The 17,280-nt window shown below is 36.8% G+C and overlaps 1 protein-coding gene across 1 annotated transcript in view; it reads left to right on the top strand.

The window, feature by feature from the left end:
• The first annotated feature begins 6,720 nt into the window (after nt 1–6,720).
• Arl1 (ADP ribosylation factor-like 1) overlaps nt 6,721–17,280 on the top strand; it is a 108,954-nt gene continuing 98,394 nt past the window's right edge. The window contains exon 1 of the mRNA XM_090414421.1: nt 6,721–6,920. Within this exon, the coding sequence (XP_090270547.1) occupies nt 6,917–6,920 (4 nt within the window). The 5' untranslated portion in view covers nt 6,721–6,916. The remainder of the gene's footprint in view (nt 6,921–17,280) is intronic.

The following is a 17,280-nucleotide window of genomic DNA, read 5'->3' on the forward strand; positions in this document are numbered from 1 at the left end:
CACCTTACACGCAACAACCAATATCCGACAAGCACATGGCGATACACAGAATTCTGAGCATTAAAAACCTGAAACACTACATGACATTAACAAGCAATTACGTCAACATCACCTATCGAAACAACAGAGACACATATCGTATAACACGACTCACAACAACTCTCTACATCCCAACACCCTTCAACAATTCATACGGTTCTTTTGTGAGATCACATCAGATACCCACGCAACTCGACAACCTAACAAGAAAGTTAAAACACGTAGATAACTACAGAACATTAAAAAACGAACTCTGGAAAATATACCAACAAAGTTAAGAAACCATTACAATAATATACACATCACAAATCACTAACATCAAATGCCTACATCCCATACATAAACAGTAGCAACAACACAAATAGTGAAGGCTAAATCCTACTCTCTTCATAAAAGCTAACCCAAGCTTCGAAGTAGGTGGGATTAACTTGCCTCATTCATCTACAAGTAATCCTTATAAGCAAACGCAGAAATTTGTATGTATAATCACTCTTTCTCAAACTTTAAAAAAGAATAAAATAAAAAATAAAAAATTATACAAAAAATTCTGTATAATCTTCATTGTTAATGTTAGAAGAACATGTTGTAAATACATAATATAAAGGCAAAAAAGTATTATTAAATATTTTAATTGAAATCCAATGTAGGAATTGCAGCACTTAGTGCTGAACTCTGTAAAATTATAAGGTGCAATGTTACACAAGATGTTTATTATATGTATAAATATTTTAGCAATCAATAAAATATTTTTATCAATTTAAAAAAAAAATTATTATATCGCATGGGGTTCCTCAAGTTCCTGCACCATCTCTTAGGACTATTTGAGCCTCCTAATGAGGGATTAATTATGTTATGTATGACGGTAGATCCATGTGTTTACGAGCCTGTTTGCCTATTTCTTAATAAGATTACACATCCATTCGTCTCCTACCCTATTTATTCTTCAAATTCTAGGGACACATTCTGATATCTCATCATTTAAGTACGTGGGCTGTTCAATAAGTAATACGACTAATTTTACTGTGGCGAAACCACTCATCACAATATTAATTTCTGTGGAATAAAAAAATGTTGCTGTCTGTATTAACAAAAGAAGTTGATAGATAGGGTACACGGGCTGATGTGCCAGAGTGTCACGTGACTAAACGTAAGTGCTCATCGGCGCTCCTACGAAGCGCGACCAGTCTTCGAAATGGAACCGTCCATTTCGAAGACTGGTTGTGCGATTAAATTTTGTGTGCGTTTGCAAAAATCGGCATCGGACACTTTAAACATGATACGCGAAGCTTTCCACGATGAAGCAATGTCAAGGGCAAGTGTTTTTCGCTGGCATAAAACTTTATGGAAGGAAGGCAAAATGTGCAAGATCTTGAACGTGAGGGAAGACCTTCAACGTCCATCACAGAGACAATGATCAACACAGCAGCGATTATCATCAAGCACGTCAAAAGGAAGCGTCCATTGCTGAAGAATGGCTTCTTATTGCACCACGATAATGCAAGGCCACATATTGCTGGTTGTGTAGTGGACGTTTTGCAGAAGAACAACACAGATATCCTACCACATCCTCCATACAGTCCTGATCTCGCACTGTGCGATTTCTGGCTGTTTCCTTAGCTCAAGAAACCACTAAGAGGCCGCCATTTCGAAAGCAACAAAGCATGTGTAAAAGCTGCGGAGGCTGTTTTGAAAGAACTCTCGAAAAACGGACTCTCACATGTGTTTAAGAAGTGGACGCAACGTTGGGACAAATGCATCGAGTCTCACGGTAGTTACTTCAAAAAAGCCCATGTAAATGATGACGATTAAAGGTAATCTGCTTTCTGTATAAATATAGTCTTATTACTTACTGAACAGTCTGCTTATTTTATAAACTCTTCCCATGCACTGTCGATATTCTTCCCATCAGGCAACTGATCCCATCGAACTGAACTGAGTGTACTGCTCAGTTGGTCATAATGTCCTGCTTTATATTTCAGCATGTGTAACCTGTCACTTCCCAAGTAAGTACCACATGATCACTGTCACCAACCAGAGGCAGAATATTTATATCTTTAAATGAAACGCCCTCTGACACTCTAATCACATCTAAGACTCTTTGACCTCGAATTCCTTCTGTCACATGCTGCTTGAGGAAGTTGTCCTGGAAGAGCTCAATAAATGCTTTTTCATTCTTTTCATGAGCTTCTACTGCTACCTAATCAATATCTGGATAATTAAAGTCTCCATTATAATTACTCTTTTCGCGCTCATTTTTTCTATTTGGTGATGAATTTCTTCATCACTAGCAACTGATCTACCAGGTGTGTACCAACACCCCACGATGTAATTGATCTTGTTAGATTCCACCTCACACCAGATGGCTTTAAACTCACTGCCACATGAAATACTGTTAGTAGTAATACTACAGTCATAGGTCTCAAAGCTAACTGGATTCAAGTCATCCGATAACCCTTTACACTCAATACCAGTTATTATGTCTGATTCTAATAGTCAGATGTAATGCCTAAAATCTGATGTCCCAATATATTGACTAATGCAACAAACTCTACCCCTTTCTTTCTGGTACTCCTAGCACTCCTGTATAGACATAATAATCTACCTGCATGCTCTTTAATATACTGTTGTCTGTATTCTGCATGACGCAATTGGACAACTTGCAGATCTCTATTCTTCTCTAGTGCTTTATACATGAAGGCATCTTTTGCACACGTTTGGTGGCGCCGAACCGGAAGATCACAAATCGAAATCGTTCTCTCTCCTCGTCAACATTTCCATGACATAGTCCATTCCCGTCATTAACACAGTTATATATCATAATTTTTTTTTATCGAGGGAAGGCTCCTATTCTACAGCTCTCAGTCTCCATGAACAAAAGCGACCAGCATCATCAACATCAATGCTATCTACTGCCAACCACCATCACTAGTATTTTTACAGGCAATCACAAAGGCTGCCTTTAGCATCCCCAGCCAGTTTATTTTCAAACACTGATTTAGCTTTCTGTACAATACTCGAACAATATTTTTCCTTTTCTGTCTTGCACTTCATATATTTCATAACTCCTCTCACTGCATTAATTCCATATGATCTTCTTTATAAGCACCTTTTCGATGCTTCTCACGCATTGTAGATATACTGTATTTCCCATTCAATAGCTGATATAACAAGACCAAAGGTAATATTCTCCTAAGTTTGTCGCAATCACCAGCTTTGTAATTCTCCATATAACCTGTTCTATTCGAAATGTCTATATAGTTGAATACTTCCCAGGTCAGTATGACATAATAGTAAGCATGTGCAATGCACATGATTACTATTATTGCTTTCGTGCGTTTCTATTATAATTGAAATGAAATAATCAGATATCATTTGTAATCCCAATTCGTCTCCTATCTGTTCCTGGCTCTGACGTTCAGACATAACAAACTACTACCTGGTTTTTGTTATTATTACATCTGCAGCCTCTTTGGTCTACTGGAGTTACTTTCCTTTTTCCTTCCCAGATACTCTTAAAAAGTACGAATACATTTCCAATCCTTTGCCAGATATATAATCATGGACAATATCGCTAGCACTTATATCATTATTAATTGCATTTTTCCATAGCTGAAGAACTCTGTGTGTGTGTGTGTGTGTGTGTGTGTGTGTGTGTGTGTGTGTGTGTGTGTGTGTGTGTGTGTGTGTGTGTGTGTGTGTGTGTGTGTGTGTGTGTGTGTGTGTGTGTGTGTGTGTGTGTGTGTGTGTGTGTGTGTGTGTGTGTGTGTGTGTGTGTGTGTGTGTGTGTGTGTGTGTGTGTGTGTGTGTGTGTGTGTGGTCTTTGCAGAGCAAAATGCTAGTTGCTAGTTTTGAAGACAGACTGAAATAAGTTGGGATATATGCCTAGAAAACAGTTTCCAGAGGAATTTTTCTGGCCGTTTTAATTTCTTCTCCTTTATAGGTGCCAGATTTCTAGATAGTGCGATTCTGATTATAGGCAGAATAGTGACTACAATCCAATCTGTGTGTTACTGCAGACATAACATCGTGGAAACTGCTGGAGGCTATGCACACTGCCTAGAGTTATTATATATAATAAATACTTCAAACACAAACTGTAATAAACAAATTGTCTTTGTAGCCCTGTGGAAATGACAGTTGCATTAGTAACGTTAGTCTGCATAGAGAAAACCTAATACAGATTCGATTCTTGAAGCTAACTAGAATGACATTTTCTAAGCCATTCTTCAGTCATTCCCAAATTTGCATTTCTGACGAGTAAGTAGCACTTTTCCCTTGTACACTGAAGATTATCTTTAGAAACTTAGGTTTTCAACCCATTATCTTAGAAGTAGTCTGGAGAATATATGCTATTGCAAACAATAATATAAGTATTCAGCTTTAGGACTACGAAAGAGAAGCAGTTGTTTGCTTCTCTCTCTCTCTCTTCTTTGGCTCCCTCTTTCCTGAAAAGCTTTGGTTCATTGATAGTTTGCACTCACTCTTAGTGAAGCCTAGAAAGTTGGAGACTATATTTCCTTTAAAAAGTTAGTTAGTGCTAATTTTGAGAGAATACTTTTGAGGAATAAAGGATGTTAAGGGATTTTTTTATTTAATATAAATAAAACTATTTTAAGACTCATAGAGCAGAGAGTACAGTGTACAACATCAGCCATCTTGTTGTCCCAATGAAATCTTACCTTAAGTGGTGTTATCGTGTGAAACTGCACGAGTTGATTTGATTTATTACAGTTGATTTTGTTCCGAGCTGCTGGTTTTAAAATACTAGTTTATTATTGTCATTAGGTGACATTTCCATGTTGTCCAAGGACTCATCACTGGAGGACATGTTACCACACACAACTTGTCATATACACTGCTTAATCTTCCACGTACACCTCTATACTACTTAATCATCGATTTATGCCTCCATGTTCCTTAATCATCCGTTCACGCCTGTATATTTCTTAATCTCTACCCGCATATTACACAGTCCACTCACTACACATCTGCTGTCCAGTAATATTTTAGTCTGCATACTGTGATGGATTTGCCTGTCTGTATGATGAAACAAGAAAGAGTACGTAAAAAAAAATCCTTTTTACCCTGTATGTGATCGACTAACTCACTTTCAATCGAAGAAAAAAACGTAAAAATACTTGTCATCATGACGAATATTGAAATTAGTATATTCACAAAGGATGCATGTCCTGTAATTCCTCCAACCATGTAATGGTAGCAATGGGATGAAAAGCTCTATTTCCTTCCACTAACGAATCGACTAACTCAGTAACTAGATGAAAAAAATGACTACATAACACTCCTCTTGTCAAGAACTACTATCGAAACTATATTAGTTATTATTACGTGAAACCTCCAAGAAGTTCAAGAACTCATCTTAGGACAGCAAATTACTCCACTACAACTCATCGACTCCCTCACTTAATTCTTCAACTACACGAACTGTTACTATCGCAACACACAGCGCCATGTACCGCCCATCATTGTCATTAGTGTATATATGGTATATTGTCTGTAAATTATGTGTCCTCTCATGACCGATTTGTCTGTATGCAGGATGAAAACCCGAGATTCCAGGGGGAAATACCCTGCTATCCCAAGTATGGGATCTGCTAGCTCACCTTCACTTTAAAAAGTCCATATGAAGATTCCTTTCATCATCACTAGAATCGAATGCAGTTCTTTTCCAATGGAAGGAAACACTGTACTGTCGTTTTTCCAATTGTGCTACATCTCATAAATAAATTATTATTCCTATACAAGTATCTGTAACATTAGAAATCATTTGCTCTTTGGAACAAATATCACTTTATAATGGTTATATTGCTGTCAGAATTATTTATTGCATAGAAGAATTAATAATAGAGAAGATGGTGAGATGTATTTAGAAAAGTAGAGTAGATTGAACACCCGCGATGAGTCCTTGGACTCCCTGGAGGTGTCACGTAATAATAATCTTCTTCTTCTTCTTCGTAACATTGATTTTAAGCCAGGCGGGCTGTTTTGGTCTCATGCGGTCTCTTTCTTGGTCTTCCAATTCTTTTTTCCACTTATTTTATATCTGTATAATATTTTCGGTTGTCTGCTGCTGCCCATTCGATTTAAATGTTGTATCCATTTTTGTTTATACTGTCTTATGTGGTAATTAATTGGTTTTATATTCAGGGATTGTAAAATTTCTTCATTTGTTTTATGGTCCCACTTGGTATATCCAGCTGTTTTTCTGAGAAATTTCATATCTGCTGTTTGAATTCGTTTTTCATCTTTCCTTTTTATGGTCCATGTTTCGCTTCCGTATAGTGGAGTTGGTTTTGACAAGTCATTATATAGTCTACGTAATAATAATAATGATAATAGTAATAATAATAATAATAATAATAATAATAATAATAATTGCACTACATCTCATTACTACACACGCACTTTAAGTTATACAAATAATAAAAAATCCTGTTAACGTTTTTTTTTTTCGCAAAGGGGAGAAACAACACATTTTAAAAAATGGATTTTAAAAGGAAAACCCTTAGTAAATATAATAAGCTTATAAAATATTGCAAATAAGTTACTATATACAGTATATTCACGATTTATTCTTAAGTGTATTGTTCATTTTCTGTTGATGCTTTCACCATGTCAAGCAAGCCGGCGTGTTGGCAGTACCTGTTAACGCATGCGCTCGGTTGTAGAGACACGTTTGTCTTCCTGGGTTGACAAGTTGTGTTGCAATTAAGTTTTCATGAAATTAAATAAATGAATATAAATACAGATATTTTAGTTTGATTGAATGAATTACTTTCCGCCTTTAAATTATAGATAACAACGTACTACTTTCATATATTTGTCAAGGCTGTGTTGTTGTTTACTTTATTTAAAGAGAATGGGTAAGTGCCCAGCTAACTAGAGTAAATAGTACTTACTCGTGGATGCAAAACTTAAATTCTGGATAATCTCACCCGATTATTATTATATGCATATTTATAAGTAAATGACTGAACTTTTCAGAGACGAAGTTAGCTTCTGTGTAATACTTTTTCAGAAATGTGCCACTTATTATTTTCAGGTAGATAATTCATTACCCAGTGATACCACTGGCTTAAAGACCTGAAGTACTATTACAGGGGGAGGAGGGTGAATCACTGCTGGTCTTGTATGCTATAGATTTCAGTTTTTATGATGACAGTTGCCATTAATAAAACATATGTGTCAGCATTTCATTGCAAAATAAGATGAAATTATAAAAACGTGACTATAAACATCCTGGATATGTCTATAGGTTTGCAGCAAAAATTAAAAGGGAAACGATTCCATTAAGTAAGTTTTATTGGCCTTGCATAGTGCACACGTTACAACACCTTGTACTATGGTAAATGAATCCATGAATTGATAATAAGCTCTGTTTTAATCTCAATCTTATTATTTACCACTACTCCATCAATGAGGAGAAATTTTCTAGACAGTGTTTAATATTACGTTCATTGTGTGGGCATTTCATTTTGTTCCCCTTGAAATTTCCCGTTGCAGCATCTGCATTATCGGAAGCATTTTAGGCATATCTGTTTCCATGGAGATCACACTGACATGAAATATCCGTTTCAGTGTTGACTTAAATTTTATGAAAACGGGGAAAAATGGGGAGGAGGGGGAAAGCCAGATTTGGTAGTACAGGCGATGTGAAACCACAGAATTTCAATTTTTGGCCAGAACTTATACAGACAATGCAGTATGAAAAAGAACATTGATTAATACCTCTTTATCGAGACTTGATAAGACCCCATGTTGACTACTCTGCCCAGAGTTGGGCCCCTGGGTTTCTTCTTGATGGGGAGGAGAAGGTAGAGAGGATCCAGAGACGAGTAACCAAGATGATAGCTGGTCTATGGAATGAACCTTATGAGAACAGGTTGAAGATCTGTGGGTTACAGAAATTGGTTGATAGGCAGAAAAGGGGTGATATGATTGAGACATTAAAATTACTGAAGGGTTTTTACAAGATTAATTCAGAGGAAATTTTTCAGAACAGTTCTGTAATGGGAGAACTAGGGGCCATCCATGGAACTCAGCAAGAGTGTAGTTAGTCAGGTGTTAGAACTAGGTTTTTATTTACTTGGAGAGTGGAATGAGTGGAATAAGCTGCCAGAGTTTGTTGTGGGTGGCATGACTGTAAATGAATTCAAAGCAAAGTATAATAAATGCTGTGCGAATGCTGAATAGTTGTTCTTGATATGATGTTTAGGACCTCCCTCGATGAGTCTAAGGACTCCTTGGAGTTGCCCATAATAATATGTCATAACAATATTAAGTAGTCTTCCTCAGAATGCTCTTGCTACTCATCTCCCACTTTTGGCTGGAGAGCAGATACGCTAACCACTCGTCCGGCCAGGCTGGCATATTTGTTAACTATTAGTCCACTTATAGTGCTTATATTCTGAGAACCCTGCTATAGATTGATACGTGGCACTTTTTTTCTTCAAGTCACTAATAAGCAGAGTGGCGGTCTCACACTGGTGACAAAAATCATATGTCACCTAAAGACATTCATAAACATCAGTGCTACAGTGAGATTTGAACTTGCAGCCTTAGCTTGTATCTATAAACTTTTGAACCTTATATGTGCTAACTTTAAAAAAAGAAATCTGGACTACATTTGAAGTCATTCCTAAACATCTTGATATATGTTGAACTGGTATTCTTCATGGTGGTTATTGGTGAGCAAATGGAAGATGAATTTGCAGTAGCAGTTTGCAGAGTAGAAAGGAAAAGGAGGGAGGATATGATTTAAAATAAGTTGGTAAGGAGTTATTAATCGATTAATGTGAATGAAGGTTTTTCATAGGATTGTGGGAGACAGGGGAAAGACAAGAGGCTTTCCCTGGAAGGTGTGTGTCAGCAGAGAGGGTCAAGAGCAGGTTTTTGCAAGGCTAGTAATAGGTGAGCAGAGTGCATTGCCCAAGAGTGTGGTGAGTTTGGAGATCGATGCATTTAAGATAAGGTATGACTAGCAGTGTGAGTGACACTGGGACTTTCCACAGTGAAGTCTTTGGACTCTAGAAGTCTGATGATCATGATGTGGATGTTCAGTTTTTTTAAAAGTTTAAGTTTACTTAGCTTAAATGATTTAATGTCAAAGCTAGATGAAGTACTATCAGATATCTTTATAAAAATGTACGTACAAAGCGCTTCAAATATTCTGCTTCCCAATCTTAGTGTTTTTTGTAAATGTCATCCATGGTTAAGTTGTAAACATATTTGTAACTATTAGTCCACTTATAGTGCTAATTTTCTGAGACTCCTGCTATAGAGATCAAACGTGGCACTTTTTTTCTTCAAGTCACTAATAAGCAGAGTGGTTGTCTCACACTGGTGACAAAAATCATATGTCACCTAAAGACATTCATAAACATCAGTGCTACAGTGAGATTTAAACTTGCAGCCTTAGTTAAACTTGGTTGGAAAGCAAAGTGTGTTTTTCATTCAGCCAGCCAGGATACCCTTTAAAGACTTGGATTCAATTCCTTTCATAGTACAGTGGAACTTGATGGCATTTGAAGAGCAGGTGAGTTAACCAGTCTCATACAGAAGTGGCAGAATTTACCATTATGCAAAACATGCATACCCAGTCATAAAACACATTAAATTTATGGACAATAAAATCACCGCCTTGTACCCTAGAAATGGAGGAGGGTCTGGGTCTCTAAGTGTGTTAGACATGCCATTGAAGGGTATCACTCATACTACATGCATGAGAGAGAAATTCTGTGATTGTATAATTTTTTTCACTTTTTTCCTATAATTTTTTCTTTACTGCTAATGTATCATTTATCTTTATATTATTATCATTACATACACCTCCAAGGGCTCATTGTGGAGAGTGAACTCTACTCCATTCTGTGCTATTCTGTAATCACTTCCTTTGCCTGTTTGAATGATGAAACATTTAAATATATTCTTAGAGAGATGATAAAATATAGCTTTCACTTTTTTTTTCTTTTCTTATAAAATGTGTTCAGGGCATTCATCTGGTTCCTCATCACAAAACTTAATATATTACTCTTTCATTTTTCCTTATATGCTTTTCATACTCATTTTTTATTTTTTCCCAGTCATGCATTAAAATCTCTTTTAGCACTTTTAATTGTTTTAACTTTTAACTGTATTGTATCAGAGTTCTTCATAAATGATCCATCACTATCATTGGCTTTAACAGGCACTTGAAGACCAAGGATACTTGGAAGGCTAACTTCCAAGTATCCTTGGATTTCCTAACCATAATAGGATAAGGCAGTTACCCTTATGCCTCCAAGTATTCTTGTCTGTAAATTGCATGTTGCTTGTAATAATATGTCCGGTTTGTCTGTTTTGAGGAACAAAAAACCCGAGTTTTTGGAGGAAAAAACCCTCTATCTCCATATAACTGGCTAACTCACCTTTAGTCAGAAGAAACCAAATAAAGGTTCCTCATGTGGGTACACAACTGGCAAAATTTGCCTGCTAAGCATGCAAATTTTTGCATGCTTAGCAGGCATATGATTTGGCAGATTTTTTTTTGTAAAAATTGAAAATATTTTTATAAAATATGAGTTGTGAGTTATTTCCACATAATTGAAAAAAAAAAAAAAAACTAAAAATAATCCAGACCTAACGACCAAGACTGACCTAAGCTTGCTTGCGTGGTGAATTTGCCTCCGATATTCTCATGTTCGATAAATTAAAAAATTTTATTTTTTCGAAGAATTATATCATATATCAAAATTTGTAGGATCATTTAAAAAAGAGATGGTTAAAAAGAGTGGTCTGAAAATGATTTAAAAATGAAAAGGTATAATTGTACAATATTAAAATAAAGAAAAAATAGTTTTTTTAATTCATTTATTAATATTATTTTGTAATTAACAAATATATTTACACATGTTACATATATACATTAAAATAAAAAAAGTATATGAAATTCAAAACAATTTTTATTTTAAATTTAAAATAAAATTTATTTTATTTTAAATAAAATTTAAATTTATTACTTTTTTCAAAATTCTTTGGTCAGTTTCATCATAACGTCTACGTTTGTGCTGATGTTGATAACCTGCTACTGCTCTTTCATAATCAACATCATATGTTTTTTAATTTTTTGTAGTCCATTTATAAAAATCCATAAATTTGGATGGCTTGTGCTGCTGCCAAAGCTTAATTGCAATTTTCAATGACCGGCTTCTGCAAAATTATTTTTCCTATCGCTTCCATTTATTTCATTTGGTACACAGACCATTTGGTACATTATTTCATTTGGTACACAGACCAAACTTTTGAGGGAAAAATTGGTGTGGAGCCCTGGTTCTATTCCTTAGACAACCCATGTATGCTTTTGTAAACCATTATAAAATTGGTTCAAATTCATTGGGTAAATGATTCTCAATTTCAGAAATAGCGTAAATAATATCTTGTTCTGGAACGAAAGCAAGTGAAGTGATCATTTTTGAATTTAAAGCGAATTGTGTATCAGAATTGTATCTGGTTAAAAGATTGCATGAAGCTAAATGCTTATGAAGATTTTTTATGAGATGAAAAAAGCAACCACTCATGTTAGCTTGCAAAAATACTATACGTAAAGCTTGATGAATGGCAATTTCATAATCAGCATTTATATTTTCGGATCTTGTAATGGCCACATTTCATGTATCATATAAAATAATTTTGTGTATGTTTCAAGAGTCTTATTAGGTAGTAAACAATACAAAACAGGTCCTCCATCCTTTCTAGCCAAAATAACAAAAATTTGAGCAAAAAGAGGAGAGAAAGTAAAAATGTGCCATTCACAAATAATTCATTCATGCTTTGGCTCTTCATCACATGACTTTCATGACCAAAAATTAATATTCTCATTATGATATAAACGAAAATATTTATTAACTAGATGACTCATTTTGTGCATGGAAAATTTCAATATAACGTCTATACAATTTCGTAATTCTACACAATAAAAATAACTTAATTATATGCGAGTTTTTCAAATTTTATGTTTATGCCATCCTTTTAACTCGTTTCTCAAAAAAAAAAAAAAAAATTTAATTTACCAGGTAGTAGATCAATGGAATAGCATTGCATATTTGATCTATTATTTTATCGCCCAGATGTCCGGCACCCACTTGACCATGTCCCGCTCATGTCATGGATGGGAATCGAACCCAGGTCTTTCTATACCAAATCTATACTGACTGAGTTACGGAGACTCCTTCATAAATGATAGTTGGTGCATATATTTGTATGATTGTAATAGTTTTCTGTTGATCATACTACAGCATATATTATTATTATTACCCCCAAGACGTCATGGAGTCAAAGACTCATCTGGGAGGTCCCTTTATCACACACAGCTCATCATACCATGTCTTAAACACACTCAAACTCCTTGCAGACACCACACTCTCAGGCAAGGCATTCCAATCATTTACAACTCTGCATGAAAAAAACATGCCTCTCACTCCCCTACTCATGCCCTCCTTATATAGTTTCCAGGGATGACCTCTGGTTCTCCCCTGATCTCCCACTATTTTCTGTAGAACTACTCCAACATTGATCCTATAACAACCCCTTACCAACTTGTAGGTCTCTGTCATATCTCCCCTCTTCCTCCTGTCCACCAGACTTTGCAAATTACATCTTCTCAATCTTTTCTCATACTCAACATTCCAGAGGTCAGAAACTACCTTAGTCAGTTGCCTTTGGACCAACATCTCTTCATCCTTCTGAAAACTAGGTGACCAAATCTGGGCACAATAGTCCATGCGTGGCCTAATCAAAGCTTTATACAACGGAACAAGAATCTCCCTACTTCCACATGTTAGTGTCCTCTGCATCATTCCCAGAAGCCTTTGTGTTGTCTTCACAATTTTGATGATGTGTCCTCTAAATTTTAGATCCTTATTCACTATCACGCCCAGATCTCTTATTTCCTCCACCTCTAACAATATATCCTCACCAAGCATAAATTCTGCATCCTATCTTTATTTTCCAAATTTTAAAACCTTACATTTCGCAACATTGAACTCGCATCCCCATTTCCGTGCCCAATCACTCAATTTATTCAAGTCTTCTTGTAAGGCCACAACATCTTCACTACTCTTCATGGTTCATCCCAACTTTGCATCATCTGCAAACTGAATATCTCCATCCAAATCTTCACCAATATCATTAATATACAAGTTAAACAGTAATGGCTCTACAACAGATCCCCGAGGTACTCCACTAGTGACTTTCCCTTTCCTTGATATTGCTCCCCCATACACAGCTTGTTGATACCTATCAGATAGCCAGTCTCCAATCCAATGCACTAATCTAATATCCAACCCCATCTGCTCTAGTTTGACTGTTAACTTATCATGAGGTGCTCTATCAAAAGCCTTTGCGAAATCCAAGTATATTACTGTGTATCCTTCTCCTCTGTCCAAGGAAGCAGTCACTTTATTATAATAAGTAAGTAGATTACTAAAACATGATCTCCCTTTAGCAAATCCATGCTGTCCATCAAAGATAATACCATTGTAGTCAACCCAACTCTGGATCCTAGTTCTCACAAGCTTCTCCAACAACTTAACCACAACACAACACAGATAGGCCTATAGTTTGATGCTTGAGTTCGATCACCTCCTTTATGAAGTGGCACAATCTTTCTCTCCTTCCACTCCTTAGGAACTTGACCGAGTGCAAGACTTGTATTAAAAAAATATGTCAAGGCAGGTGTCAACTCCCTGGCACATTCCTTCAGTATACGTGGTGATATATTATCAATTTCCACAGCCTTATTAACATCTAGTTTACTCAACTCACCATACACCTCTTGCTCACTTGTAGTCAGTCTCTCTTCCCCATCATCGACTGTTCTCAATCTCTCCATCGAGTAACATTCACAAGATTGAAAGACCTTTATGAACTGTTCATTGAGTATCTCCACCACACTTTCCTCAACAGCTGTCTTTATACCATTTTCTCCAATCAATGTCATCCTTCCATAATCATTCTTTTGCTGGCTACATATCGAAAGAACTCCTTAGGATTCTTTTTGGCTTCATTAGCTAACTGCTGTTCATACCTATCTTTAGCTACACTCACCAACCAAGTCACCCTCCTTGCCTGGTCTTTGTAGACCTCATGGAATTGGTTATTTCCACTTCTCTTATGCTGCCTGCACAATGCCCTTTTTCTCTGTATCGCATGCTTAATCTCTTTATTCATCCATCTCACACCTACCTTATTTAACCTTCTCACCCTTGGAATACATTTAGACATGGCATCTACTAGACAGCTTTTGAAAAATCCTCCAAGCTGCATTGATCTCTTTTCCAGATAACTCCTCATTCCATGCTACACCTGCAAGTTGTCTCCTGAGCTCTTCATAATCACCCTCCTTGTAGTTCCACATATACCCTCTTCTCACAGAGAGGTCCTCACACTGCTGGCAACCACCAAGGTAATATCACCTCATGGTTACTGTCACGAATTGGTGGATGATTGGACACCTCATTTATGATTATATCCTGTGATGAGATGACGAAATCCAAGACCCTCAACCCTCGTGTTCCCTTTGTTACATACTGTCTAAGGTAGTTATCTCTCAAAAACTCAAGAAACTCATTTTCTTTACTTCCAGTTGCTATCTCATCATTCCAGTCTATATTGCCATAATTAAAATCACTTGTAATGATCACCCTTTTCTTATTTGCTTGGCTAATTTGATTATATATTTCATTATCACCACCATCCACATTACCTGGTCTATAACAACATCCCACCGAGTATTTGATTCAATTCACCTCTATCTCACACCATATTGCCTCAAAACCACTGGCACTATTTCCCTCTTGCATCTCTACTTTGTATGGACAAAACTCTTTCTCTTTCATCAATAGCACCCCCCCTCCTTTTTTACCCCTTCTATCCTCATGACACATCATACCCTTCCATCTCTATTCCTGTCAGGATGTCATCCTCTTCCAACCATGTCTCACTTATTCCGACAATCTTTGGGTGAACAGATGCAATTAGCGCAACCATTTCATCTGCCTTGTTTCTTATACTTCTAGCATTTGTATACAAACACAACAGCTCATTTCTGGATCTACAGCTAGTTCCACTGATACCACTCACTCGATGTGATCTCTCCATGCTCGGCTGGAGCCATTTCCCTTTCTCCTTCTTCATTTTAGAACCCTTTTCAATTCCAACTGTTTCCTTTTGATCCCAGGTCATCCCATTCCTTTTCTTTCTACACATGCTCTCACCTCCTCTTGGATCATCCACCTTTTTCACGCTGTGTACCCCTGTCCACCCTGAGCCTCCCCGTTTCCCTGCTCCTCTTGCACACCCATTCTCTCATTTTCTATACTCATGCCACTCATTTTCCCATTCATAACCACCTCTTCCACGTCACTTCCCGCTTGCTCTGATTCATTCTCTCTACTCACTTCTCTATCTTCCAGCAGCAGTCTCTCCAAGTGACTCACACCATAACCACTCAAATGCAGTCCATCGCTCCCATACAGCTCACTTCGTCCCTCAAACTCATTCCACACATTAATAAACTGTACTCCTGTCTCATCACACATTTCAGCCAGCATAACCAGCATAATCCTTGCTCTCCGCCTCATTTCACCACAGTATTACCTAAGCAACACGCTGACCACCCTTCCTGTCACACTATTCTCTTTTATCCTTCTAAGCAGCCTCTTGATATGCAATCTGACACTCTCTTTGCCCTCTGTCAAATCATTCGTACCTATTAAAACTATTAACTTTTTTGCTCACTCCCGCCTCATATCCAATGCCTCAATCACTCTACTCATTCTACTGCCTGGAAAACATACCTTGCATAACTTATCATCCAGCGCACCTTTAATAATGGAGTCGCCATACAATGCCGTTCGCTCATCTTTCATTAACTCTTTCGTGCCATTCTGATTTGTTTTAATAGCTTTTACCCGAATTTTCTTAATTTCATTCCTCGTCCAATCCAATTCAACTTCCGAATCTTGCTACCCATTCTCTCTATCCTTCAATCTTTCTAACTCTCGACCCCCTCTTCTCACTTTTACTCTCATTCATCCTTCTTTATATGCTATCCAGTATGATATAAAGTATGTGAAGAAGTACGAAGTACTCTAACATGTAGGGATAAGGAAGTGGTTGATACCAGTGCTTTATACAGCAGTATAAAGCACTAGTCGGACAACACTTGAACTATTGTGCTCAGATTTGGTCACCTGGTTTTCAATGTGATGTGGAAACATTGGAAAGGGTGCAGAGAGTGACTAAGACAATATCAGGACTCTGGAATGCTGACTATGCAGAGAAGTTGAAGAAATGTGGATTGCAGAGTTTTGGTGGATAGGAGGAAAAGAGGTGATATGATAGAGACATTTAAGTCAGTGAAAGAATGCTGTTGGATTAATCGTGAAAAGAGTAAAGTCGAGAGGGGAAGAACCAGAGACCATCCCTGGAAGTTATGTAAGAGTGTGGTGAAGAGGGGCATGAGGAAGAAATTTTTTACATGGAGAATTGTGAGTGAATGGAATGCATTACCGGAATATACTGTAATGTAGGATGCAGGATTAATGCATTTTAAGATTCTGTATGATATGTTGTCAGTTGAATGAACCTCTATAATTTAATGCTCAGCAATGCCATATATATATTGGGCTTTCTTGTATTTTGCATATTCATGATTTTAATGGAGAAGGGTTTTTGTTTTTTCTAGTTAGATGACAGTAGTCCATCTAACCAAAAAGCACCAGTAGCTGATTTGCTACCAGTGCTTCTTGCACATCACCCATTCAAAGTCTTTATGTTGAATCCATTAAACCACCTCTATCACTTAGATGAAAACATTTGTTAATTATACCCTAAAAATAAAGTTCCTTCCGGAACATCCTACATGGACTAATATCTTTTCTCTGCTTTGGGAAACTCAATATCACCCACATCAGACTGCCATATATTCCTTTGGTATGCATGTTAAAGAGATTGGAAGCTCTTGCCATGAATGTTGGCAATATTACTTGCACCAAACAAAACAGCATTCCTCCATGGCAGGCTTGCACCTCATCCTGCTACCTCTCACTTTGTCTACTATAAAGATCTCATCTGTCTACTTTCAATTGTTCAATGCACATAGAGCAGCCCACTCTGATTTCCTGCCATGTATACTGGTTCAAGATCAGAGATCTCTGCTGGCTGTGTTTCTTAACATTACAATCT

Source organism: Typopeltis vanoorti, chromosome 25, assembly GCF_054136105.1.
Source record: "Typopeltis vanoorti isolate ZY-2024b chromosome 25, IOZ_Tvanoo_1.0, whole genome shotgun sequence".
Classification (NCBI taxonomy): Eukaryota; Metazoa; Arthropoda; class Arachnida; order Uropygi; family Thelyphonidae; genus Typopeltis; species Typopeltis vanoorti.